The sequence below is a fragment of the Centropristis striata genome, chromosome 8 (assembly GCF_030273125.1).
Source record: "Centropristis striata isolate RG_2023a ecotype Rhode Island chromosome 8, C.striata_1.0, whole genome shotgun sequence".
In the NCBI taxonomy this organism is placed as follows: domain Eukaryota; kingdom Metazoa; phylum Chordata; class Actinopteri; order Perciformes; family Serranidae; genus Centropristis; species Centropristis striata.
The window spans coordinates 4,661,497-4,688,832 of NC_081524.1; the positions used below are offsets into that span (position 1 = coordinate 4,661,497).

General features: G+C 33.6%; 1 protein-coding gene across 1 annotated transcript in view; it reads left to right on the forward strand.

Annotated features, from left to right (window-relative positions):
• grik3 (glutamate ionotropic receptor kainate type subunit 3) overlaps window positions 1–27,336 on the forward strand; it is a 219,166-nt gene that overhangs the window by 137,127 nt on the left and 54,703 nt on the right. Inside the window, exons 8-10 of the mRNA XM_059339180.1 lie at window positions 5,228–5,335; window positions 12,884–12,997; window positions 25,590–25,793. Of these exons, the coding sequence (XP_059195163.1) occupies window positions 5,228–5,335; window positions 12,884–12,997; window positions 25,590–25,793 (426 nt within the window). The remainder of the gene's footprint in view (window positions 1–5,227; window positions 5,336–12,883; window positions 12,998–25,589; window positions 25,794–27,336) is intronic.

Sequence of the window (27,336 nt, forward strand, 5' to 3'; positions counted from 1 at the left end):
TTTTAAAAAAAGACACAAATTGACCTTAAAGGACACAAAATGGCCCAAAAAAGAAACAGAATGACCAAAAAAGACACAAAATGACCAAAAAAAAGGAAACAAAATGACCAAAAAAGACACAAATTGACCACAAAATGATCAAAAAAGACGCAAAATTACCAAAAAAAAGGAAACAAAATGACCAAAAAAGACACAAATTGACCACAAAATGATCAAAAAAGACACAAAATGACCAAAAAAAAGGAAACAAAATGATCAAAAAAGACACAAATTGATCAATAAGGACATAAAATGACCAAAAAAAGACACAAAATGGCCCAAAAAAGACACAAAATGACCAAAAAAAGGAAACAAAATGACCAAAAAAGGACACAAAATTAAAAAAGGGGGGGGACCTGTTAAAAACTAGTGCTTGTGTTTTCGGTGAACACAAACAGTGATGTCTCGAGTCTATAGAGGCCTTTAAAGACCTTGTTCAGACCAGCCCAAATCTGTTTTGTGGCTCTCTGGTATAACACATAAAATGTGATTTTTGCAAACCAGATTCAGAGCTGATTTCAGTTGGGACCTCTCAAATCATATCCGACGATGGCCATAGACGCTGCCAAACGTTGTCTTTATGTTATAACTGAATCTTTAGTGTGCATTTTGGATTTTCTCCTTTCACCCAGGACTGTACTGACTGTAACCATTCTCCTAAAGAACCAAGAACTGGTGTAAAATGTACCATTGTGCTCTGAAATGTGATGTTTCTGAGCTCCACATCCCCAACTGGCACGACATCGATGACTACTGTTGTTTGTGTCCGAGTTGTAGCAACAATTCCTGCTTGTATGCCAAATGTGCAAACACCATGCACAGGCTGATAGCATTACAATGCACTGCAAACAATGTCTTGTGAGTGTGTCAGCTGCAACAGCGAGTATTGTGAGATCTCCCAACAAGCTGCAGCATTATTATGATTATTATGAACTCAGCACAATACAATGAAAGGAAACAAGACAATACAATACAATACAATACAAGACAATAAAATAAAATAAAAAACAGACAAGACAGACATATACTAAAATCACTTAGACAAAATTCCAACCAGAGTTTGAACAAATATTAGATGAAATATGGTGACAGAGTTAATGAAAGCATGAGCAAGATGTTTCAAAATAGGAGGATAGGACTTGATTAAAACAGATTAGTGATTGTGATGATCTAATACCAATAGGTAAACGGTTCCAGACGGTTGGTCCTTTGAACAGAAATGCTTTTGTACCTATTGATTTCCTATTGTGAGGCACTGAAAAGTAGGCATAAGTAGATTGCAAGCTACTAAGCTAACTACTCAGCCAAGAAGTTAGCTAAGTGGTTAGCTTAACAAGCTACTAAGCTAAATACTTAGCCAAGAAGTTAGCTACAAAATGGCCAAAAAAGGAAACAAAATGACCAAAAAAGACACAAAATGGCCAAAAACGGAAACAAAATGACCAAAAAAGACACAAAATAATCAAAAAATGACACAAAATGACCAAAAAAGACACAAAATGACCAGAAAAGACATAAAAAATGACAAAGAAGACAGATAAGAAGTTAGCTAAGTGGTTAGCTTAACAAGCTACTAAGCCAAATATTTAGCCAAGAAGTTAGTTTAGTAGTTAGCTTAGCAAGCTTTTAAAAAAAGAATCAAATTGACCACAAAAAGACACAAAATGACCAAGAAAGACACAAAATGGCCAAAAAAGGAAACAAAATGACCAAAAAAAGACACAAAATGACCAGAAAAGACATAAAAAATTACAAAGAAGACAGATAAGAAGTTAGCTAAATGGTTAGCTTAGCAAGCTACTTAACTAAAAAATGGATATGGGTTATTTTTGACCCATGTTGTACATTAGAAGAGTAGTGACAGAAAAAGGGATTTTATTAAAAAATGAATAAAGGAAAACATAAAATTAGGATGTATGAAGGTTAAAAAACAAACTAATTGAGGAAAACCTGGAATACTGAATGATGAAAATAATTCAATGCAAAGATATAGAACATAAAAACCCATACATATCAGGTCACTTTAGACCCATGTTGTGCATCAAAGGGTTAAAGTAAATACATTTAAATATAAATTGTAACCAGTGTATGTGTGGTGGAGTATGAAGAGAAGAGAAGCTACGTAGTGATCACTGCTAAAGCCAATGAAATATTATTACATTGTCCTTATACACACATACTGTAGTGTTTGGTTATAAAAACACTTACTCAGGGCTGATTTATTCTCTCTTCTAGACAGCCGTCTGACATGTTCTGAAGGTCGAATTGGCCCTTCGGATGTGATGTGGCAGAGGCATTTATGTCACTCTCTGAATTAGAGCTGTTTGAACATGCCACCCACCTCGGTGGCGATAGGCCAGATGGAATGAGGTATGAGGGGGTTTTTGAAAAAGGAGAGTGCCACAAATTTATCCTTGAAGCTTCGATCTTCTCACAACAAATCCTGGCAAGCGACGAGGAAGACAAGCGAGAGCTATAGCCTGCAGGGTTGTGACAGTTTGGATTTTAAATATCAGAAAAGTGCTGCAGCTTGACACACGAGGATTGATTACTCTATTGTAGCGAGACTTATTAGAGATCTAGTGCCTTCATCACAGGCTGTGACTAAATGAATGTGACACCGATAGACAATTAAAAACCTGTTTTCGCGGAGAGATCACAACAGACAAAAGGAAGTAAATGAATACAAGTAAAATAAATCTGGGCATGACAATTTAAAAAAAAAAAGGATTTCCCCGACAATTGCACAAATGCCAAGAAAACAAACAATGACAGTCAGATACAGGTAAGAAGCCGTGAGTGCTGAAAGATAGCTACCTCCATTAGACTCCTTGTAAAATAATAATTTGCTACTTTGGGATTTTTCAGAAAAGACACAAAATGACAGAAAAAAAGAATCAAATTGACCACAAAATGACAAAAAACAATCCAAAAAGACACAAAATGACCAAAAAAAGACGTAAATTGACCACAAATTGACCAAAAAAAGACACAAAATGACCGAAAAAAGACACAAAATGACTAAAAAAAGACACAAAATGACCAGAAAAAGACACAAATTACCAAAAAAAGATGTAAAATGACCAAAAAAAGACGTAAATTGACCACAAAATGATCAGAAAAAGACACAAATTGACCAAACAAGAGACAAAATGACCAGAAAAGACAGAAGATGACAAGAAAAGACACAAAATGGCCCAAAAAAGAAACAAAATAACCAAAAAAAGACACAAAATGACTAAAAACGACACAAAATGACCAAAAAAAGGAAACAAAATGACCAAAACGACACAAATTGACCACAAAAGACACAAAATGACCAAAAGAAGACATAAAATGACCAAAAGAAGGAAAAAAATGACCAAAAATGACACAAAATGACCAAAAAAAGACACAAAATGACCAAAAGAAGGAAACAAAATGACCAAAAACGACACAAAATGACAAAAAACGACACAAAATGACCAAAAACGACACAAAATGAGCAAAAACGACACAAAATGACCAAAAACGACACAAAATGACCCAAAAAAAGGACACAAAATGACCAAAAAAGACACAAAATTACCAAAAAAAAGACACAAAATTACCAAAAACGACACAAAATGACCAAAAAAAAGACACAAAATGACCAAAAATGACACTAAATGACCAATAAATGGAGAGGGATCACAACAGACAAAGGAAGTAAATGAATACAACATAAATAAATCCGGGCATGACAATTAAAAAATAAAAAAGATTTCCCCGACAATTGCACAAATGCCAAGAAAACAAACAATGACAGTCAGATAGAGGTGAGGAGCGTTGAGTGGTGACAGGCAGCTACCTCCATTAGCAGTAGAAGAAGAGTCATGCAGGCTGCTGTGTCTGTATAAACCCATCTGTGGAGGTGGCGGGTATCAGGGAATCATAATAGGGGCCAGTTATGTGTTTTTGCCCCTCGTGGGGAATCAAGCAAAAGGAGATGGTTGTTAATTAACTCGGTAGTCTGGAGGGAAAATGCGTTGGAGGCGTTGAGATGTAAAATGTAATTAAAAAAAGGAAATGCAGCCTGTACGGGTGTGTTTGTACTTTTGATCTGTGGCTGTGGGTGTGAGTTTACGCTCGCTGGAAGATAGAGGGTGTTGTGGTGTGTGTGTGTGTGTGTTTTGTTGACAGACATTTTCTCTTTGCTTATTTGTTCATTTCTTTGTGTGTGCCAAATATTAGTTATGTATATAAATGTTTAGGACAGTACTGCCCTAGAAAAGTCTCACTGCAGTAAATACATTTTTGGTCGAAATTGAGTTATAAGAAAAATGAACCTGTAAGTCTGTTTTATCTTATCGATAAAGTTTTAGATTTCAATTTTGCTTTATTTCAGAGAAATAATTATATAAAAAGCACAAAATCCAACTCAAAACCAAAGTAGTAATTGCACTCACCACAGTCTGCTTTGGATATATATATGAATTTAAACATAAAAATAATAGAAATTATAAGTTTATTTGAAAGGGAAATTATTATCTAGATAGTGATGAAGTAAAAAAAAAAGTGAGATAAAATTATATTAAGAGTAAAATATAACATTTCTTTATAATATTAAGTCTAAAATTTGCACATCTTTGAATAGAGTTGTTAAACACTTTTAAATACACTTACAACAAATTCAATTTGAAAATGTTTATTCACTGAAAACAAAATATAAAAGCTGAAAGAAGACAACAACATTATAATTAACGCACTCTGGTTTCTGCAGTAATATTAGAACCTTTTACAGCAAAACCAGAGTGCAGTAACTACATTTTTGGGGTCAAAGGTCAAATAAATCATCATGATTTTTTAGCATAAAAATTACATCATCAATACATGAAGAAATAAGTGTCATATCACTTATCTACCTATAACCTGGCTAGGCTGGCCAGTTAAAAAATGTCAAAAAACTTTAAAGCAGTTTTTCTCAGTTTTACTGTAGTTACTGTAGTTAGACTTTGTAGGAAAGAATAGGTTTGATACAATATTGTAACAATGTAACAAAATGCCGAAATCAGCTCTAATCCTCCAAAATGTAGCGATTGCATTAGATTTTAAGGGGTTAAGACTCTAAGATACAGTAATCAGCATTACCGAAAACAGGGCTGGTGATGCAAAACTTACTACATGAATGTGTTTGAATGTGTCTAAATAAATATAAATTGTCTTTCAGTCCCACTGGGATGGTTTGACGGGGAGACTGTCGTTCAACAAGACAACTGGACTTCGCACAGACTTCGACCTGGACATCATCAGTCTGAAGGAGGACGGACTGGAAAAGGTACTTTAGTCTTCAATCAGTGGCGGTTCTAGACCAGTTTTACTGTGTTTAATCAGAGGGGCATGTTTAAAAACTGCAAAGATGATATTTAAGCATTCAAAACCTTTATTTTACCTTATTTAAAAATCTCATTTAAGTATATTTGGAAGATACAATTACATTGATTGAAATAATGAGACTCACCAACAAGAACAGTTATTTTTGTACGACAATGATATTTCTCATCTTTGTGCACAATTACTTTTTTATTTTATTTTGAAAGTGCAGTACATAATAAAAATACAAAAACACACACAAAAAACATAGAAAAACACAAAGAAATTACAAAAGACAGATAAACAGTAAACACAAAAGGTTGCATTACAAATGGTAAATGCACAAAGCTGAATTAGGAAAATCTCTGCAAAAAAAAGTAAAACCATGTTAATACACTTCGAGGTGTTTTTTTTTTTACCTTTTTTACCAATTACTTTTTATTTTATTTTGAAAGTGCAGTACAGTCAGAATGATCTTTTTTTTTTTTTAAATATACACAAACTTTTATTGCTTTTATTTAACTACACATTTTACACATTTTGGGTACACATTTTGTGTACAATGCAATATTGTTTGAAGAAAAAATAGGTAAGAATATGTTTAGAACCGCCACTGTCTTCAATGTATTCTTTACTGAGATGGAATAAAAACAACAATGTGTCACCAACTGCAGTGCAGAAAAAAAGTGCAAACTTCTGTCACGAACATACCATTAAAAAAAGAAGGATTTAAGGGATTATTGATTCTGCAAATACATTTCAGATTCCCCTCCTCGTGTGGAACAGATAATGCAAATTTGACAGTATCATTTACCTCCTAACAAGGAAGCAAATTGGCTGTTTCAACATAAGCATAAGTTAGTGGATCATAAAGCAAATTGGATTAGGGTACACATTAGGGTGTTAATTGCAGCCTCTCTTAATGATAATTTGAGGTGATGCCCAAAATGCTGTTTGGTGGTAATGAGCTGTATAAACATGTTTTACAAAAAAGGGAGAAAAAAACAACTAAAAGGTTGGTAATGTAGAAGTTATTTTATTATACTGGAAGGCAAAGTACCCTCTGGACTATAACAGCTTTTCTCTACTGGAGGGCTTTCATACATTATGAATACATCAAATAGGGATAAGTCCCATTATGACTTCCTCAAGTACTCCCTAAAGGCTCAACACTATATAATAGCAGGGGCTTTTCAGCTTGTAACCCTCCTGCTCAAGAATAGAGCTGGTAATAGTGCTGCTTTGAAATCCTTCTTCTTCTCTCTGGCATCTTGTTCTGCGTGCGGCCAATTTAGTTGAAGCACTTGCAAAAGGCATTTGATGCAACATTAGCATCTTTTTATTTTATTTTTTTATTTGATAGGGACAATGCAGTTAACCCTTTGATGCATCATGCAACATGTTGTCCCATGTTATTAAATGCTTGCTGTTTGTTTCTGTGCTCTATCTTTTGATATCAACTTATTTTATGATTGAATATTCCAAGTATTCTTTAAATATCTTGTTTTTGATAACAACAGATCATTATTTCCATTTTGCCTCTCATACTTTATGAAGAAAAAACGTTTTTGTATGATGACATAGCTAACTACTTGGCTAAGTATTTCGCTAAGTAGTTAGCTTAGCAAGCTACTTAGCCAAGAAGTTAGCTAAGTAGTTAGCTTAGCAAGCTACTAAGCTAACTACTCAGCCAAGAAGTTAGCTAAGTAGTTAGCTTAGCAAGCTATTAAAAAAAGAATCAAATTGACCACAAAATGACACAAAATGATCAAAGAAAGACACAAATTGACCACGAAAGACACAAAATGACCAAAAAAGACACAAAATGGCCCAAAAAAGAAACAAAATGACCAAACAAAGACACAAAATGACCAAAAAAAGACAGATAGAAAAGAAGTTAGCTTTGTAGTTAGCTTAGTAAGCTATTTAGCCAAGAAGTTAGCTCAGTAGTTAGCTTAGCAAGCTACTTAGCTAAAAAATGGATGTGGGTAATTTTTGACCCATGTTGTGCATTAGAAGAGTAGTGACACAAAAAGGGATTTTATTAAAAAATGAATAAAGGAAAGCATAAAATTAGGATGTGTGATGATCAAAAACAAACTAATTGAGGAAAACCTGGAACACTGAATGATGAAAATAATTTATTGCAAATATATAGAACATAAAAACTCATACATATCGGGTCACTTTAGACCCATGTTGTGCATCAAAGGGTTAACATAGATACAGGACATGCATCCTCTGTGCTGCATATAGAGATATACAGATAAATATAGTTGAATTCTGCAGTTTCCCTCCACTGTGTTTCCTGTGACTCTGTTACTGTCGTTCTCTGATAAATCCCACGCTGCAGCATGTTAGCTCTGATCCAGCTGCGTGCTGCGGATTGCAGGATTCTTCTTCTTTTTTTTCCCTTCTTGTATATCCGTGGAATCGGCTTTTACTGTTTGAGCCGGTTAAGATGTGGACTTTTCTCAACTAATCCATTGTAATTGAATATTAGCCCAAGTTTGAGCTTGTGTAGGAATTATGAGCATGTTCTGGGAGCGTGCTCAGGAGGGTGAACTAAATGTAACGCTCTCCATGTGGCTGCATGGGTAAATAACTTTTGAATCAAGCCTTTTTCCTAATCATGTTTAATGAATTGAGTTAATTGTAATTGGGTACAATTAGAAGGAATTTTGCAAAGCGGAAAGCATTCACAGATATTTTTAAATCTCTCTCCTGGAGTCCTCTTTGGTGGTGTGACAAGCTGTAACTAATGTGCTTTTCAAATTAGAGCATATGCCTCTCTGGATCAGGCAGAGAGGACATTAACCCTCTGGAGTCTCCAAAATAAAAGCTCCAAATAATCCAGACTTGTTGACTCCATCCAGACTAGAAAACAAAGCAGCGTGGAGCCCTACTGTAAATTTACCTAGACTAAGGGACTAGAAAAGACACAAAATTACTAAAAAAAAGACACAAAATGACTAAAAAAGACACAAAATGACCAAAAAAAGACACAAAATGACTTAAAAAAGACACAAAATGACTAAAAAAAGACACAAAATGACAAAAAAAGACACAAAATGACCAAAAAAAGACACAAAATGACCAAATAAGACACAAAATGACTTAAAAAGAGACAAAATGACAATAAAAAGACACAAAATGACCAAAAAAAGACACAAAATGACCAAAAAGACACAAAATTACAAATCATCACTATTCATTTAACCCTCTGGAGTCTCCAAAAGCTCCAAATAATCCAGACTTGTTGACTCCATCCAGACTAGAAAACAAAGCAGCGTGGAGCCCTACTGTAAATTTACCTCTAAAGTTCTGGCTGTAAACTCCATGAGGCCAGTTTCAGTTTGATGATGATATACCAAGTAAAACTGGAGACAAGCTCAAATAGATTTAGTATCAAATGATAGAACTGGATGGAACCCTCTTATATGTTAGATTTGACACCTTTGTTCACATTTGCAACATTTAAAATTCTTTATTGAGCATGATAGTGTTTTTGAAAGTTAAAAAAAGATTCAAAATCACATTTTATGTTGGACTAAAGATATATATATATACAGTACAGGCCAAAAGTTTGGACACACCTTCTCATTCAATGCGTTTCCTTTATTTTCATGACTATTTACATTGTAAATTCATCAAAACTATTAATGAACACATGTGGAATTATGTACTTAACAAAAAAGTGTGAAATAACTGAAAACATGTCTAATATTCTAGTAAGCAAAGGGTTACTTTGAGGAATCTAAAATACAAGACATGTTTTCAGTTATTTCACAGCCAAGAAGTTAGCTAAGTAGTTAGCTTAGCAAGCTACTTAGCTAAAAAAAATGGATATGGGTAATTATTATTATTTTTACATAGCTAACTACTTGGCTAAGTAGCTTGCTAAACTAACTACTCAGCCAAGAAGTTAGCTAAATGGTTAGCTTAGCAAGCTACTAAGCTAAATACTTAGCCAAGAAGTTAGCTTAGTAGTTAGTTTAGTAAGCTACTTAGCCAAGAAGTTAGCTAAGTAGTTAGCTTAGCAAGCTATTAAAAAAAGAATCAAATTGACCACAAAAGACAAAAAATGACCAAAAAAGACACAAAATGGCCCAAAAATTTCACACTTTTTTGTTAAGTACATAATTCCACATGTGTTCATTCATAGTTTTGATGAATCTACAATGTAAATAGTCATGAAAATAAAGGAAACGCATTGAATGTGTCCAAACGTTTGGCCTGTACTGTATACATTGAGATATATATATATATATATATATATATATATATATATATGTATCTCAATGTACATCCATGTATTACCCAATATACACTTTGTATATTAACACTACACAAGATTATCACACCTCATTCTTTTTGCATAACTATACAAATCATAATAATTTGGTAACACTTTACAATAACCATCATTTATAAATGGTAAACAGATGGTTTATTAATGTTTAGTCAGCATTTATAAACCGTATTTAGACCATTTAGAATGGAAAATACATAATATATTAATGTTTAACTAACTAAAACCAATACATTATAATTAATAGTTTATTAATAGTTTTAGTTGCACTCATTATAACATTTGTAACACCATATTAAGTATGTTAATGATTTTGAAATGATTCATAAACCTTTATGAAACTGGTTGAAAACACTTAAAGATTAAATATGTATATAGCACTTTGTAAATGGTTAATAATTGGTTAATAAACCACCTATAAACATCACTTAGTTAGTTATTGTAAAGTGTTACCAATAATTTATCACATAAACAGTATTTAATATATCTGTGTTGTGAGTTGCTGATGTGGTGTAATCGTGTATAAAAAAAGAAATATACGGCTAAACAATAGCTCTAAAACAAACAGATCATTATTTTAAAAAAAGGGTTTTTTGTGCAGTTAATCTGAATGCAGGTGCAGCATGGGGTTGCTAGTTGGATTTCACCGTAATAGCAATTTTGCTTTGCAGTCTCAGCGAGATAAGCCGAGAGATTTGAACAAATAAAAGGAGTTATGCATGTGAGAAGCCCTCAGGCAAGAAGCTCTGCATATTGTAGAGACACACTCTGGAACATATCATTAGCACAAATAGTCCTGTGGCTGTCGGTAACAATCTCTGTTTGCAAGCCGAGCCCTCCAACCCACCCCTCCTCCACCCCTCCTCCAACCCTCCTCCATCCCTCCTCCATCCCTCCTCCATCCCTCCTCCATCCCTCCTGCTTCCCTCCATTACGGCAGACACCGCTTTTAATATTCACTGGGGTTTGTGCTTGAGGTGGATCCATTTAAAGACATACAGCAGCACCACAACAAAAAAAAAGCATGAAAACGTCTGTTAACTCTATGGAGTCTTGGGCTGTTTTGTCCATTTTTGAATCAAAAATGTATTTTTTGTGTCTTTTTTGGTCATTTTGTGTCTGTTTTTAGTCATTTTGTGTCTTTTTTAAAGTCATTTTGTGTTTTTTTTTTAATTCATTTTGTGTTTTTTTTGGTCATTTTGTGTCTTTTTTAGTCATTTTGTGTCTTTTTTGGTCATTTTGTGTCTTTTTTAAAGTCATTTTGTGTTTTTTTTTATTCATTCTGTGTCTTTTTTGGTCATTTTGTGTCTTTTGTGGTTTTTTTTTTGGTAATTCTGTCTTCTCATTTTGTGTCTTTTTTTTACTCATTTTGTGTCTTTTTTAAAGTCATTTTGTGTCTTTCTTTATTCATTTTGTGTATATATATATATATATATATATATATATATATATAATAAATAAAAACGAAATTATATGTATATATATATATATAAAATTTAGTTTTTGTTTAAGTTTTTATTAGTTTTAGTGTTAGTTGTAGTTTTTATAATGGGGTATCTGTTGGGTGGGAGATTAAAAGAGGTCACAGTAAATTTTGCCTTTTGCATTATGTATGAAAAAAGTTGACAAAGACGAAAACGAAGGACATTTTCACTATAATTTTAGTTATTTTTGTAACCACACAATACAGTCTCAGTTAATTATCATTATCATGTAACCTTTAACCCTTAGAAGAAGAAGAAGCCTTTAAAGAAGTGAGGACCGGCCAAAATGTCCTCACTTTGCAAAAATGTCCTCACTCTGTTGGTTAAAAACGTTTTCCGGTCCTCACTATGTAGGAAGTACAAGAACACACACACACACACACACACACACACACACACACACACTTTTATGAACCTGGTCTCACAGGAATCCGTGGAATAGCCACGGAATCACTCAAATTTCCGTGAAACTGACACGGATTTCGCTACAATGCAAGCTAATGACAGTCATATCCCGTGGCTATTCCATGGATATTTGTTCCTATTGGTTTGTTCCAAGTCACGTGACTTTCAAGGTCCCAGCGGTCAGAACAAAAAAAATGGCGGACAGTTCTCTCATTTTTAGTGAAAAAATCAATATTTCGACTTAGTTTCTGCATAAAAATGGATTTTGATCACATTTCTAGCGAGAAATATATGTTTTATTTTCTAAATATTCACTCAGTGAATGTACATAATCACTTTGTATGTTGGAATAGCCACGGGATATGACTGGCATTAACTTGCATTGTAGCGAAATCCGTGTCAGTTTCACGGAAATTTGAGTGATTCCGTTGCTATTTCACGGATTTTGAGTTAAGCAAATCCGTGGCTATTTCACGGATTTCTGTGAGACCAGCAGTGGTGGAAAGTAACTAAGTACATTTACTCAAGTACTGTACTTAAGTACAGTTTTGAGGAACTTGTACTTTACTTAAGTATTTCCATTTTATGTTACTTTTTACTTCTACTTCATTTCATTTTTAGGCAACTATTGTACTTTTTACTCCACTACATTTAGCTACCAGCTTTAGTTACTTTTCAGGTCGAGATTTAACATAAAACATAATAGATTTATTAAACCACACAAAAGTATATTAAGTAGTTAAAATGAGCCCTATGTTGACAACAGTAAATTCAAAGCTAACATAAATGCATCAAAAATAATAATACCATAATATATTTGGACAATCTGAGTGAATCCATTATGCATTGCGAATACTTTTACTTTTGATACTTTAAGTACATTTTGATGCTGATACTTTTGTACTTTTACTTAAGTAAGTTTTGAATGCAGGACTTTTTCTTACTTGTAGTGGAGTAATTTCACAGTGTGGTATTAGTACTTTTACTTGAGTAAAGGATCTGAATACTTCTTCCACCACTGGAGACCAGGTTGCTTTCATAGATAGATTTTATCCTCTTCAGAATGATCTGTTCAGTCCCTTGTTTCAACTTTAAAATCATCAAGTCCTTAGCTTCGTCCTTTTAAGACACCTGACCACAGAACACCCTGGCCCACTGATACAAAGGTGACTCAGCCAATCATCTAATGCTGCCGGAGGTGTGTTCACCCCGGCACTAATGTGGGAGACTGGTTGGCGGGAGAGTGTGCTGGGGTCAGAGCCCACCGACACACACAGAACACTTAAAGCTACACCGTTTTCATCTTCCGCAGGTGGGGAAGTGGAGTGCGTCGGGAGGTCTTAACATCACTGAAGTGCCGAAGCGAAAAGGGATGAACATCACCGACTCCCTGGCCAACCGCTCCCTCGTCATCACCACCATCCTGGTAGGTCGCCTGTGTGTGAGAGTCGTCCTTTTCTTTATGTCTCTGCAGTTTTTATCCACAGCAGGGGTGGACAACTGGAGGCCCGGGGGCCACATACGGCCCGCATACGATCACTTGAAGTGGCCCTCAGTACAACTACATGCATTTGAGCATGACATCTTAAATGTGCTGTGTAAAAATGCACAAAATTACTTCTTGCAATTAATGTTGTTCTGCACTGAAAACAAAAGAAATCACAATAAGTGGTTATTTTTTTTATTTATTCCTATTTATACTGTTATACATGCATTTGAGCATAAAATATGTTACGTTACTGCACTGTAAACAAATAGACACAAAATGACACAAAATGAACAAAATAAAGACACAAAATGAACAAAAAAAAAAAGACAAAAACACGCCAAAAAGTCCCCCCAGTTTTACCCTATGGATAGGCTAGAGTGATGACATCATCAGTGCAGTGTAGTAAAAATGCACAAAATTACTTATTGCAATTAATTTCAGTCTATTTTTGTGCATTTTTACACTTCACTTTTAAGATTTCATGTTTTTGGTCATTTTGTGTTTTTTTATGTTCATTTTGTGTCTTTTTTTGATGATGTCATCACTCTAGCCTCTCCATAGGGTAACATTGGGGGGAAAATTTTGGTGTGTTTTTGTGTCTTTTTTTGTTCATTTTGTGTCTTCTTTTTTTGTCCATTTTGAGTCTTTTTTGTCATTTTGTGTCTTTTTTTGGTCATTTTGTGTCTTTTTTGTCATTTTGTGGGGTTTCTTTTGTTCATTTTGAGTCTTTTTTGTCATTTTGTGTCTTTTTTTTTTGGTCATTTTGTGTCTTTTTTGGTCATTTTGTGTCTTTTTTTGGTCATTTTGTGTCCATGTGTTTATTTTGTGTCTATTTGTTTACAGTGTGTGGTAGTGTCCATGATAAACTGTGGCCCCCTGCAGCATTTAACTTGCCCATCCCTGATCCAGATAATACACTGAAAATCAACCTTTTCCAGCATCAGTCGTGTTTTATTCTAAATGTGCTGCAGCAATTCAGACAAAGTGTGGTCAATTTACATTCATTTTCTATGGTGAATGGCAACATTTGTTACATCCAAACACAGTTCAAAAATCACAGCTTTAACATTTGGATTCAGCATTATAAGTGTTACACCCCGCTGCCAAACAAAGATTGTCCAATCATAGCGTAACAACCCTAACAGCGAGCCTCTCCAGCTCTGGATCCCCCACATACTGAAGCGGTGAGCACAGGTCGTTACTAAGAACAACACTCAGCATTCACAGGAGTGTCCTTTAAAAGATACCAGAGCAAAAGAGTAAGGAATGGATTAAACAGTGAGTTTAACTGCTCTTATATAAGATGCAACCATTACCATGCCTGGCTAGCTAGCTTATGTGTTTCCTACTGTGGGGAAGCTACTATAGAAGAGTTGAGGCTGAAGTAAATATCTCTGTCCTGCTCTTCATTTGCATTTAAAGTTTAAACACAAGGAACAATTGCATTTTCTGAAATAGAAGTTTTTCTAGCTTTTTTTTGGTTAAACCTCATAGGATTTTATTTCTTGTAGCATAAAAAGTGAAGGTAACACTTTACAATACCTGCTTAGTCTGCTGCCCCCGCGACCCGGCCCCGGATAAGCGGACAAGAACGGATGGATTGATGGATCTTAGTGATGTTTATAGATGGTTTATAAACCAATTATTAACCATTTACAAAGTGCTATATACATATTTAATATTTAAATGATTTAAATCAATTTCCTAAAGGTATATGAATCATTTCAATATCATTAACATACTTATTATGGTGTTAAAAATGTTATAATGAGTGCAATTAAAACAATAACAATATAGTATTAATTACAATTTAATTGTTTGTTAATGGTAAAGTAACTATAAACTTACATTAATATACCATCTATTACCTATTTATAAATGATTTAGTTAGTTAAACATTAATCAATTATGTATTTACCATTCTAAATGGCCTATATATGCTTTATAAATGATGATTAAACATTAAGAAACCATCTATTTGTCATTTATAAATGATGGTTATTGTAAAATGTTACCAAAGTGGAAAATACAATTTGAGAATATGTAAGTCACCATTTCGCTAAAATAGCCGTAAGTTTTGTGCGTTATTTCACCCCATTCCTGAAAAGATATCATGGCAAATTAACAGTGGTGGAGGGTAACTAAGTACATTTACTCAAGTACTGTACAGAAGTACAATTTTGAGGTACTTGTACTTTACTTGAGTGTTTCTATTTTATGTGACTTTATACTTCTTCTTCACTATATTTTGAGGAAAATATTGTACTTTCTACTCGACTACATTTAGCTGCCAGCTTTAGTTATTTTACAGGTCGAGATTTAACATGAAAGATATTTTATTTTTTTAATTAAACCTGGTAAAAGTATATTAAGTAGTTGAAATGTGCCCAACCTTGAGACAATTAAAACACTGCTTACATAAATGCATCAATAATATATTTGGAATATATAAAACAATCTGAGTGGGTCCATTCTGCATAACGAGTACTCCTACTTTTGTTACTTCAGGTACATTTTGATGCTGATACTTTTGTACTTTTACTTCAGTAAGTTTTGAATGCAGGACTTTTACTTGTAGTAGAGTAATTCTGCAGTGTGGTATTAGTACTTTTACTGAAGTAAGAGATCTGAATACTTCTTCCACCACTGCAAATGGATCCGTTTGATCTTTTGGTTTGATATGATATCAGTATATTTTCTATAGAGTCTGCTGCAGCCTCTGAAGTGGGAGAAATTGCAAAAAAATCTGCTCCAGGATTTTATGCATGAATCTAAACGTGTGCTAGCATGCTTAGAAGAAATAAGATGTACAGCAGCAGGGGGTTTTATCAGACTGAAACAGGAGTCTGACCTTACATTTTTCCTCACACTTAACCCATTGACGCCGGGAAAGCATTACCGCATTTCTACCATTAGAGCCGGGACAGCGGATATGTCATTTGGTAGTATTTGTATTTTTTTCCACCTATTTTCGGTCTCTTGGCCAATGAAATGCATCAGAACATGATCAGAATACATGCGGGAGTGTCACAATGCAACATCTGACTTTTCCAGAACTTTAAATCATGGAGGAAGACGACTATAGTGGAGGAGCTCAGAACTAAGTGACGGAAGAGATCTGATGAAAACAGCGCCGATGATTTTATTGCTGATCTGGACTTTGAACCCTCGGAACCAATCGACCGGCATTTATGGATGAGGAATATGTTTTTAGACGACATATTTTCACCGAAGAACAGACAGATTTGTGGCCATCTGGAGATAATAATAATATTATTAATAATATATTAATATTAATAATAATAATAATAATAGGCTAATTGATTGTGAAAAGTGCAAGATATAAAATGTATTATTATTATTTATTATTATTATTATTATGATAATTATTATTATTTTTATTAGAGTAGGCCAATGAGAACTATGACTTGTTCTTCCAGTGGTCATATCATGTTAGCATCTTGCTAATGAGCATGTATTAGTATTATGCACAGGATTTTTTATTCAGTCAAATGTAACATTTGCTGAGTTTGTTGATTTTTTAAAAAAACTTTATTGAAGGTTTGGACAAATAAACTCAACTTCATATGAAAGCCACGGGTATAAGCTCTCAAATACTTTTTGAATTTCATTTTTATCTGCTACAGAGGCTGAAAAATCGATTATTTAGTAGGTGTTGAATTTCCAGAAAAACTTCAGGTTTTAGGGGGTCATTTGAAAATCGCCCAGAGGTTTTACAGGCATTTTTTTACAGGCGCTTTAGGCCTTAATGGGTTAAAGGACTAACTAGCTCTAAAATGCTATACGTAACAATGCGTTGTGTTGATGACAGCAAACATTCAAGCTTTATTTGAAATCCTCCTTACAATAGAAGTTCTGAATGTAAAAAGACACATCCAGTAATCGTGTGCATATAAGATTCCTTTTACAGAGTTCTGGTTTTGAAACAAGTCAGCTGGAAACATTAAAAAGTCAGACAGCACTTCCAACCACATCGTGAATCCAATATTAGCGTTAATTAGCTCGGCAGCTACAGCTGATAACAGCCAGAGACGCTTGTTACTGCAGCTAAACGGCAGCAGAAGAAGAAGCTTCTTGCTTTTGTCTTATTGTTCAAAAAAAGGGATTTAACCTTCTGGAGTCCATCTATTTATTGAAAATACACTGAGCATGTTTTATGTACAGTAATAACTTTATTCATATATGATATGTAGGCAAGCTGAGAAAGCCAGTTGAAGTGCATCATAGGGCCTTTTTACACAGTGTGACATTTATGTTTCTAGACCATTTTAGAATTTGAATTTTCCTTTCTACAATGAAAACTATGAAGCATGCAAAAAGAATGTTTTATAGTTGTTTTAATTATTTTTCATGCTGTTTTTATCTGTATAAATTGGTACGTTTCCATAGAAACCTGGGTCTTTTGTTTGGATTTTGGGTTCCTGGCAGCTTTATACTTTTAATTAAAAAAAGAAGAAGAAAAAAAAAGAAAAATCTGACTGATAGCCAAGTTTGTGTGGAGAAAAAGGAGCCATGCATGTGATGTAAGGACAGACTGGAAGATGCTAAAAAGAGACAGAAGTTAATGCAGAGGAAGTTGACAAATTTGAACCAAAATCTCCTGGACTTCAGAGGTTTAAAATGCTGAAACTGCAATGGGAAGCAATGACAAGTTTTACAACATTATTAGTATGTTTTCATCAGTTTTTGGAGTGTGTTTGTATGTGTTTTTTGTAATTTTGTGTGTGTTTTTGGTTTGTTTTTCATGTTTAATATGTTTTATATGTGTTTTTTGTAATTTATGTGTGTTTTTTTGTGGTTTTTATGTGTTTTTTTTGTATTTTTATTATGTTTTTGGTGTGTTTGTATGTTTTTTTTTGTAATTTCTTTGTGTTTTTTGTGGTTTTTATGTGTGTTTTTTGTAAATTTTGTGAGTTTTTTGTAATTTTATTATGTTTTTGGTGTGTTTTGAGTGTGTTTGTATGTGTGTTTTGTAATTGTGTGTGTGTTTTTGGTTTGTTTTTCATGTTTTATGTGTTTTTTTATTATTTTTTTGTGTTTTTTGTGTGTTTTTTTGTGTTCAAAATGTTGATCCAGTAAGTCAAAATGTAAAAAAAATAACCAGGTCATATAGATGAATTTGTGCTGAAAACAATGATACCAACATGTCCTGGTAAAAAAATTTAAAGTGGTTTATACAGGCAGAACGAAAAGGAGTCCAAAACCAACAAAATAGCCCCAAACTCCAAAGGGTTAATAATGTGTACGCTTACACTAAAAGGATTAAAATGCTGAAACTGCATCCATCACTATAAACTGCGTATAGGAATGCCGTGTGAGAATGGGAAGCATGACAAGTTTTACAACATTATTAGCGATTCAGATGAGATTTTAAAGTCACATCATGAGCATGTTTAATGAGAAAGGCCTGCAGGGGAAAAAGACAAGAAAGGAGACAGAATGAACTATTCCTGAGAATGCAATAATTACATGTGCAGATAGAGAGAAGTAGCAGATCCCTCCCCCAGCTCCACATCACATTCATTTGTAAATCCCCTGTTATATATACTTAACACTGTCAATGGGTGTCGGGCTCTTTGTGGAGCCATCAGGGAGGTGCTCGCCCCCCTGCTGCACTTTTTTCAGGACAGATATACAAGCTACAAGGATAAACACTATCATTACGCCTGTATTGGACCACCAGGCTGTAATTATGACAAGTGAGGTCAAGGCGGGACATAATTAATGCCTATCAGGTGCCATCTATGTTAATTCTGTCTCAAAGAGGAGAAACTGAACAAGGATTTAAGTGGAGTAGTGTTGAACTGCTGCACTAGGACGTGGCAGTAATGGCTGATTTTATGTTGGAGTTAGAGTTAGTGGTGTTAATGCACATGTGTTTCTATCCAACAAGTTCAAATGTGAGATGTAAATTTCCGAAAATGTTTTGGATTCTTTTAATAATCCTTAGAAGGCTAAGCATTCACATTATTAACCCTTTGGAGTTTGAGGCTATTTTGTCGGTTTTTGACTCATTTTCATTCTGCCTGTATATAAACCACTTTAAGTTTTTTACCATGACGTGTTGGTATCATTGTTTTCAAGACAACCTCACTGATATGACCTGGTTATTTTTTTCATTTTGACTTGCTGGATCAACATTTTGAAGACAAAAAAAACACACGAAAACACCAAAAAAATACAAAAAACACACATAAAATACATAAAACATGAAAAACAAACCAAAAAACACACACAGTATTACAAAAAACACATACAAACACACTCAAAACACACCAAAAACTGATGAAAACACAAAGAAATTAAACTGATAATGTTGTAAAACTTGTAAAACATAATAAGAATACAAAAAACACACAAAGAAATTACAAAAAAAACAGATAAAAACACAAACAAAAAAATTACAAAAAAACACACATAAAACATGAAAAACAAACCAAAAACACACACACAATTACAAAAAACACATACAAACACACTCAAAACACACCAAAAACAAAATAAAAACACACAAAAATTACAAAAAACACAAAGAAATGACAAAAAACACACATAAAACACATTAAACATGAAAAACAAAACAAAAACACACACAAAATTACAAAAAAACACATAGAAACACACTCAAAACACACCAAAAACATAATAAGAATACAAAAAACACACAAAAATTACAAAAAACAAAGATAGAAACACAAAGAAATTATATATATATATAAACAGTAAACACAAAAGATAGCATTACAAATGCTAAATGCACAAAGCAAAGCTAGAAAAATCTCTGCAAAAAAAGTAAAATCATGTTAGTACACTTTTTACCTTTGCTGAAAAAGGGTCGATGCATTAAATTACACATGGAAACTTCTGTAAAAGCCAAATCTTTCCAGCTGCCAGCAAAACTTGTAAAACATAATAAGAATACAAAAAACACACAAAGAAATTACAAAAAAAAAACAGATAAAAACACAAAAAACACACATAAAACATGAAAAACAAACCAAAAACACACACACAATTACAAAAAAACACATACAAACACACTCAAAACACACCAAAACATAATAAAAATACAAAAAACACAACGAAATGACAAAAAACACAGACAAAAACACAAAGAAATTATATATATATCTATATATATATATCTATATATATATATATGGAAACTTGTGTAAAATCCCAAACTGTAGAGTCCAGCTGCCAGCAGGGCTTCATGCTGCTGAACGTTTCTCTGGTGACGTCATGAAGAAGTGTTGCTCCGTTGCTCTCGTGGCCTCCGGAGGGTTAAAGAAGATAAAATTGCCGAAAACGTTGAAATCTCTGCAGAGAGTTTCAACTTTAATATCAATCTCCCCTCTTAGCGTAATGACATTGCATCAAACTGATCCCAGCGATGCGTGAACAAGACGTCTGACAGCTTTATAGTGATAACTTTGCTGAAGAGATTAAGGCACTTAATGGGTTTTCCCCCTTACATTAACATTTTTGAAGACAAAAAAACACACGAAAACACCAAAAAATTACTAAAAACACACATAAAATACATAAAACATGAAAAACAGAAATTACAAAAAAAAACAGATAAAAACACAAAAATTACAAAAAACACACATAAAACAAGAAAAACAAACCAAAAACACACACACACAATTACAAAAAACACATACAAACACACTCAAAACACACCAAAAACAAAATAAAAACACACAAAAATTACAAAAAACACAAAGAAATTACCAAAAACACACATAATACACATTAAACATGAAAAACAAACCAAAAACACACACAAAATTACAAAAAAAAACGCATACAAACACACTCAAAACACACCAAAAACAAAATAAAAACACACAAAAATTACAAAAAACACAAAGAAATTACCAAAAACACACATAAAACATGAAAAACAAACCAAAAACACACAAAATTACAAAAAAACACATACAAACACACTCAAAACACACCAAAAACAAAATAAAAACACACAAAAATTACAAAAAACACAAAGAAATTACCAAAAACACACATAAAACATGAAAAACAAACCAAAAACACACACAAAATTACAAAAAAAACACATACAAACACAGGGCTTCATGCTGCTGAACGTTTCTACGTGGTGACGTCATGAAGAAGTGTTGCTCCGTTGCTCTCGTGGCCTCCGGAGGGTTAAAGAAGATAAAATTGCCGAAAACGTTGAAATCTCTGCAGAGAGTTTCAACTTTAATATCAATCTCCCCTCTTAGCGTAATGACATTGCATCAAACTGATCCCAGCGATGCGTGAACAAGACGTCTGACAGCTTTATAGTGATAACTTTGCTGAAGAGATTAAGGCACTTAATGTGTTTTCCCCCTTACATTAACATTTTTGAAGACAAAAAAACACCAAAAAATTACAAAAAACACACATAAAATACATAAAACATGAAAAACAGAAATTACAAAAAAAACAGATAAAAACACAAAAATTACAAAAAACACACATCAAACAAGAAAAACAAACCAAAAATACACACACACAAATACAAAAAACACATACAAACACACTCAAAACACACCAAAAACAAAATAAAAACACACAAAAATTACAAAAAACACAAAGAAATTACAAAAAACACACATAAAACACATTAAACATGAAAAACAAACCAAAAACACACACAATTACAAAAAACACATACAAACACACTCAAAACACACCAAAAACAAAATAAAAACACACAAAAATTACAAAAAACACAAAGAAATTACAAAAAACACACATAAAACATGAAAAACAAACCAAAAACACACACAAAATCACAAAAAAAAACCACATACAAACACAGGGCTTCATGCTGCTGAACGTTTCTACGTGGTGACGTCATGAAGAAGTGTGGCTCCGTTGCTCTCGTGGCCTCCGGAGGGTTAAAGAAGATAAAATTGCCGAAAACGTTGAAATCTCTGCAGAGAGTTTCAACTTTAATATCAATCTCCCCTCTTAGCGTAATGACATTGCATCAAACTGATCCCAGCGATGCGTGAACAAGACGTCTGACAGCTTTATAGTGATAACTTTGCTGAAGAGATTAAGGCTCTTAATGTGTTTTCCCCCTTACATTAATTGTTTGCACTCCATTGCCCGTAATGTCTCCGTGCAGCGCCCACCTCCCTCCTCGTCGGCTTATGCACGCCCATGCTGCGCCTGTGAGACGAGCACTGGTAGAAACACTGTGATTTGAGTCCAAACCTTGGGGAATAGCAAGGATTGGAAGGCTAGAAACAGATGGTAATGACTTTTTTTCCCCTCTTAACATGCAAACTTTTTGATCAAGTTAATTGGACAACTTGAGCAAAGTTTGTGGCTATAAGCGCTCTCGCTCTCTAAACGCATTGTCATCAACTATTCATAACGTATTATTTATTAAAGAGGCCGTCCTAATTGTGATGTCCGAGAGGCTTCATCGTTTCACAGCAAACAATTAAAGATGTTTATTATCTGCTGTATGTTTTTCCCTGCGTTTTTGTTTTGTTAGTTTGTTATTAAGGGGATAAATTATAGCATGCATAGTGTTAGTTTTACACATTTCTTTGCAGGCAACTAACCTCAACAACAGTGGCGGTTCTAGACCAGTTTTACTGTGGGGGGCCTGTGTTTAATCAGAGGGGCGTATTTACTGCAATTATTAAATTATTATTATTAAAATTATTAAACTGCAAAGATTATATTTATGCATTCAAAATCTTTATTTTACCTGATTTAAAAATCTCATTTAAGTATATTTGGAAGATACAAATACATTGAGTGAAACAATGAGACTCACCAACAAGAACAGTTATTTTTGTACGACAATGATATTTCTCATCTTTGTGCACAATTACCTTTTATTTTTATTTTGAAACATAAAAATACAAAAAACACACACAAATTACAAAAAACACACAAAAAAATTCCAAAAAACACAGAGAAAAACACACACAAAATTACAAACACACTCAAAAGACACCAAAACATAATAAAAATACAAAAAACCCACGAAAATTCCAAAATCACACATAAAACATGAAAAGCACACCAAAAATACACACAAAATTACAAAAAACACATATAAACAGACTCGAAACACACCAAAAACATAATAAAAATACAAAATCACAAAAATTACAAAAAAACCCACACACACACACACATATATATATATATATAAAGCTAAAGCTAAATTAGAAAAATCTCTGCAAAAAAAGTAAACTTACGTAAATACACTTCGAGGTGTTTTTTTAAAACCTTTTTTTACCAATTACTTTATTTTGAAAGTGCAGTACATAATACATAATATACATACATAATACATAATAAAAATACAAAAAACACACATAAAAAACACAAAAAAAACACAAAGAAATGACAAAAAACACAGATAAAAACACCAAGAAATTACATATATATATATATATATATATATATATATATAGTAAACACAAAAGACTGCATTACAAATGCTAAATGCACAAAGCTAAATTAGAAAAATCTCTGCAAAAAAATTAAAGTCATGTTAATACACTTTGAGGTGTTTTTGTTTGTTTTAATTTACATTTTTTACCAATTACTTTTTATTTTATTTTGAAAGTGCAGTACAGTCATAATGATCTTTTTTTTAACATACACAAACTTTTATTGCTTTTATTTAACTACACAATGTTCACATTCTCTTTATTTGTCTTGCTGCCCTGTTTCCCCCCTCATCACCTCCACTTCCTCCTGTGAAAACGAATCCCTGAGGGAATAAAGATCACTGTGCTCTGCCTATTTTCTCCACTTTGAATATATCTTTTTACTTAGTGCCACACAAGCTCCAGCTGAACAACAACAACAACAAAAAAAAAAAAAAAAAAAAAACACAAAGCAAGGGTCACCTTCACTAGAGAATCAATTACGCTGCTTCTGGCTTCAGTTTGTAAATGATACATCTGGATATTGGAGGCGATAAATCGTATTACAGCCTTTGCATAAATGCAGCAACATATTTTTTTGAAATGCACAGCGGGACACGCAAGCTTATCTGGCGGGGAAATGGTAAGCGGCACTAAATAAAGGAAATCATTTATGAGCCATTGTGTGTTAGCCGTTGTCTCTGCAGGCATCAGCCCGCTGCTCTCCCTTGGAGATTGGTGTCAATTGATGAAGGCGACGAGGCGGCCATGTTCCATTTCACTGCGGCATTCTGTTCCTAATCAAGCTTTTATACAGGCCGAATTATGAGCAGCCAGGCAGGATATTACAGGCCAGTAAAGAGTGTCAGCTACCTGACCATAAAACCAGGCGACCTGAGCTCCAGATATATAGGTCAACACACAGCAGACACACTGAGGAGAGAAACAAGCCCTTTGTGTGCATTAATACCGCTATAGTAAGTAACACTTTGATGCACAACATGGGTCTATAGCAGGGGTCTCACACTCAAATTACCTGGGGGGGGGCCGCTGGAGGCAGTGTCAAAAAAAGACACAAAATTACAAAAAAAAAAGACACAAAATTACGAAAAAAAAGACATAAAATGACCAAAAAGACACACAATTACAAAAAAAAGACACAAAATGACCAAAAAGACACAAAATTATAAAAAAAAGACACAAAATGACCACAAAAAGACACAAAATAACAAAAAATACACTAAATGACAAAAAAGACTCTAAATGACCAAAGAATACACAGAATGACCAAAAAAGACACAAACTTATTATTTTTAAAAAGACACAAAATGACAGAAAAAACTAAATTACTTACAAAATGACCAAAAAAGACACAAAATTATTTTAAAAAGACACAAAATTACCAAAAAAGACACAAAATTACCAAAAATGACACAAAAGACACACAATTATTTAATAAAAGACACAAAATGACAAAAAAAATACACAAAATTACCAAAAAAAGACACAGAATTACCAAAAAGAAACAAAATTACAAAAAAAAGACACAACATGGCCAACAAAAAACACAAAATGACTGAAAAAACACTAAATTACTTTAAAAAGACACAAAATTATTGAAAAGACACAAAAAAGACACAAAATGACACAAAAAAACACAAAATTACCAACAAAAAAAAGAAACAAAATTATTTTTAAGAAAAGACACAAAATTATTAAAAAAGACACAGAATTACCAAAAAAAGAAACAAAATCATTTAAAGAAAGACACAAAAATCTGTTGTAATTAAAAAAAACAGCCAGCATGCAATAACATGTGAAATGAATGAGGGTAATTTTTAACCCATGTTGTGCATCAGAAGGTGTTTATCATCAAAGGGTTAAATCAGCTCCTTCATCATGTAGCAGAAAGCTTCTCTCCGTCTCTCATATCCTAACTCTAACTGAACTTGGATCTGCTGTCACTGCCTGTTAAATGCAACAGCGACTCATCAGCTCAGATCACTTTGCTTCAATTAAGTGCACGTGCTGAGACAAATTGAAAACGCTGACCTCACCATTGCTTTTCATTTGATGTTTTGGGTGGCGTGCAGGAGGAGCCATACGTCATGCTTAAGAAGTCTGACAAGGCGCTGGTGGGGAACGACCGCTTCGAAGGATTCTGCATCGACCTGCTCAAAGAGCTGGCCAACGTGCTGGGCTTCACCTACGAGATCCGCCTGGTGCCTGATGGGAAATACGGCTCCCAGGACGACAAGGGCCAGTGGAACGGCATGATCAGGGAGCTCATCGAGCACGTGAGTTACATACCGCCTGCTGAGTGATTGGTTCTTAAAGGGACAGTGCAGCATTTTGGGGAAATGTGCTTATTTTTATTTACCTTCTTGGCAAGATTGAAGCCGCTACACTGCAGAAAAGGTGGTCTTAAAATGAGATAAAAACTCTAAATCTGAGGGAAATGATCTTGCTGCATGGACAGATACTTTACCTTGACAAGATTTATTAAATTCAGTTTATTAAATCTAGAAATAAGCATGTTGTACGCTAAAATAAGAAAAACATTTTCCAATCATTTTGTATTTTTTTAGTAATTTTGTGTCTTTTTTTTTTTTTAATTCTGTGTCTTTTTTTTGGTCATTTTGTGTCTTTTTTTTTGGTCATTTTGTGTCTTTTTTTTTTGGTCATTTTGTGTCTTTTTTTGTCATTTTCCTGTTGATGTTTAACTGTTGACAAGATTTATTAAATTAAGATTGTTAAATCTAGAAATAAGCACGTTGAATGCTTAAAATAAGAAATTAACTCTTAAAACCAGATAAATTAAAGCTGCCAGTAGCGATGAACTGACCCTAGCAGAGTGACCTGATGATTATTTGTTTCTTATCAGGATAAGAAAAACGTTTTGTGTCTTTTTTGGTGTTTTTTATTGTCTTTTTGTGTCTTTTTTGGTGGTTTTTTTTGTCTTTTTGTGTCTTTTTTGTTTTGTCATTTTTTGTCTTTTTATGTTTAGTGATTTTACGTCCTTTATGCCTTTTTTGTGTCATTTTGTGGGGTTTTTTTTGGTCTTTTTGTGTCTTTTTTGGTCATTCTGTGTCTTTTTACATCTTCTTTTGGTCAAAAAATGACCAGAAAAGACAAAAAATGTACAAAAGACGTAAATTAAAGCTGCCAGCAGCGATGAACTGGCCCGAGCAGAGTGACCTGATGATTATTTGTTTCTTACCAAGATAAAAAAAACTTTAGCTTTAGAAGTGTTAGATAATTATCTTGTTTTAAGAGTTAATTTCTTATTTTAAAGGTTCAACATGCTTATTTCTAGATTTAATAATCTTAATTTAAGAAATCTTGTCAAGGTAAATTATCTGTCCATGCAGCAAGATCATTTCCCTCAGATTTACTGTTTTTATCTGGTTTTTAGACTAAACACCTTTTTTGCAGTGCGAGGCTTTTATCCCTTAACATTCACACACTATACAGACTGTATATGCATTTTACAATCATCATAATGCTAATATAATGATTTTTTTTTTACCACTTTCATTTATATATGAACACTAAGAGCAAATAGAGCAGATTTTGTTTCAGTGCAGAAATTTCAGACACTTTGCTGAACGATGCAACGGTCACCAGAGATAAGAGAGAGAGCAATTTTAGCTATGGAGACGCAGAGGGAATATAAAACGCTGTGATTCTCCAGTCCAACATGCATTTATAAAAGCCCTGGTGAGGAATGAATGTGACACTTCTGTGCACAACAGGGCAGATACGCTTCTTATGGAATATGTTGGCGTGATTCACAAATGCATCAGCCTGTCGGGGCTCTTTTCACAATAATCACCCGCT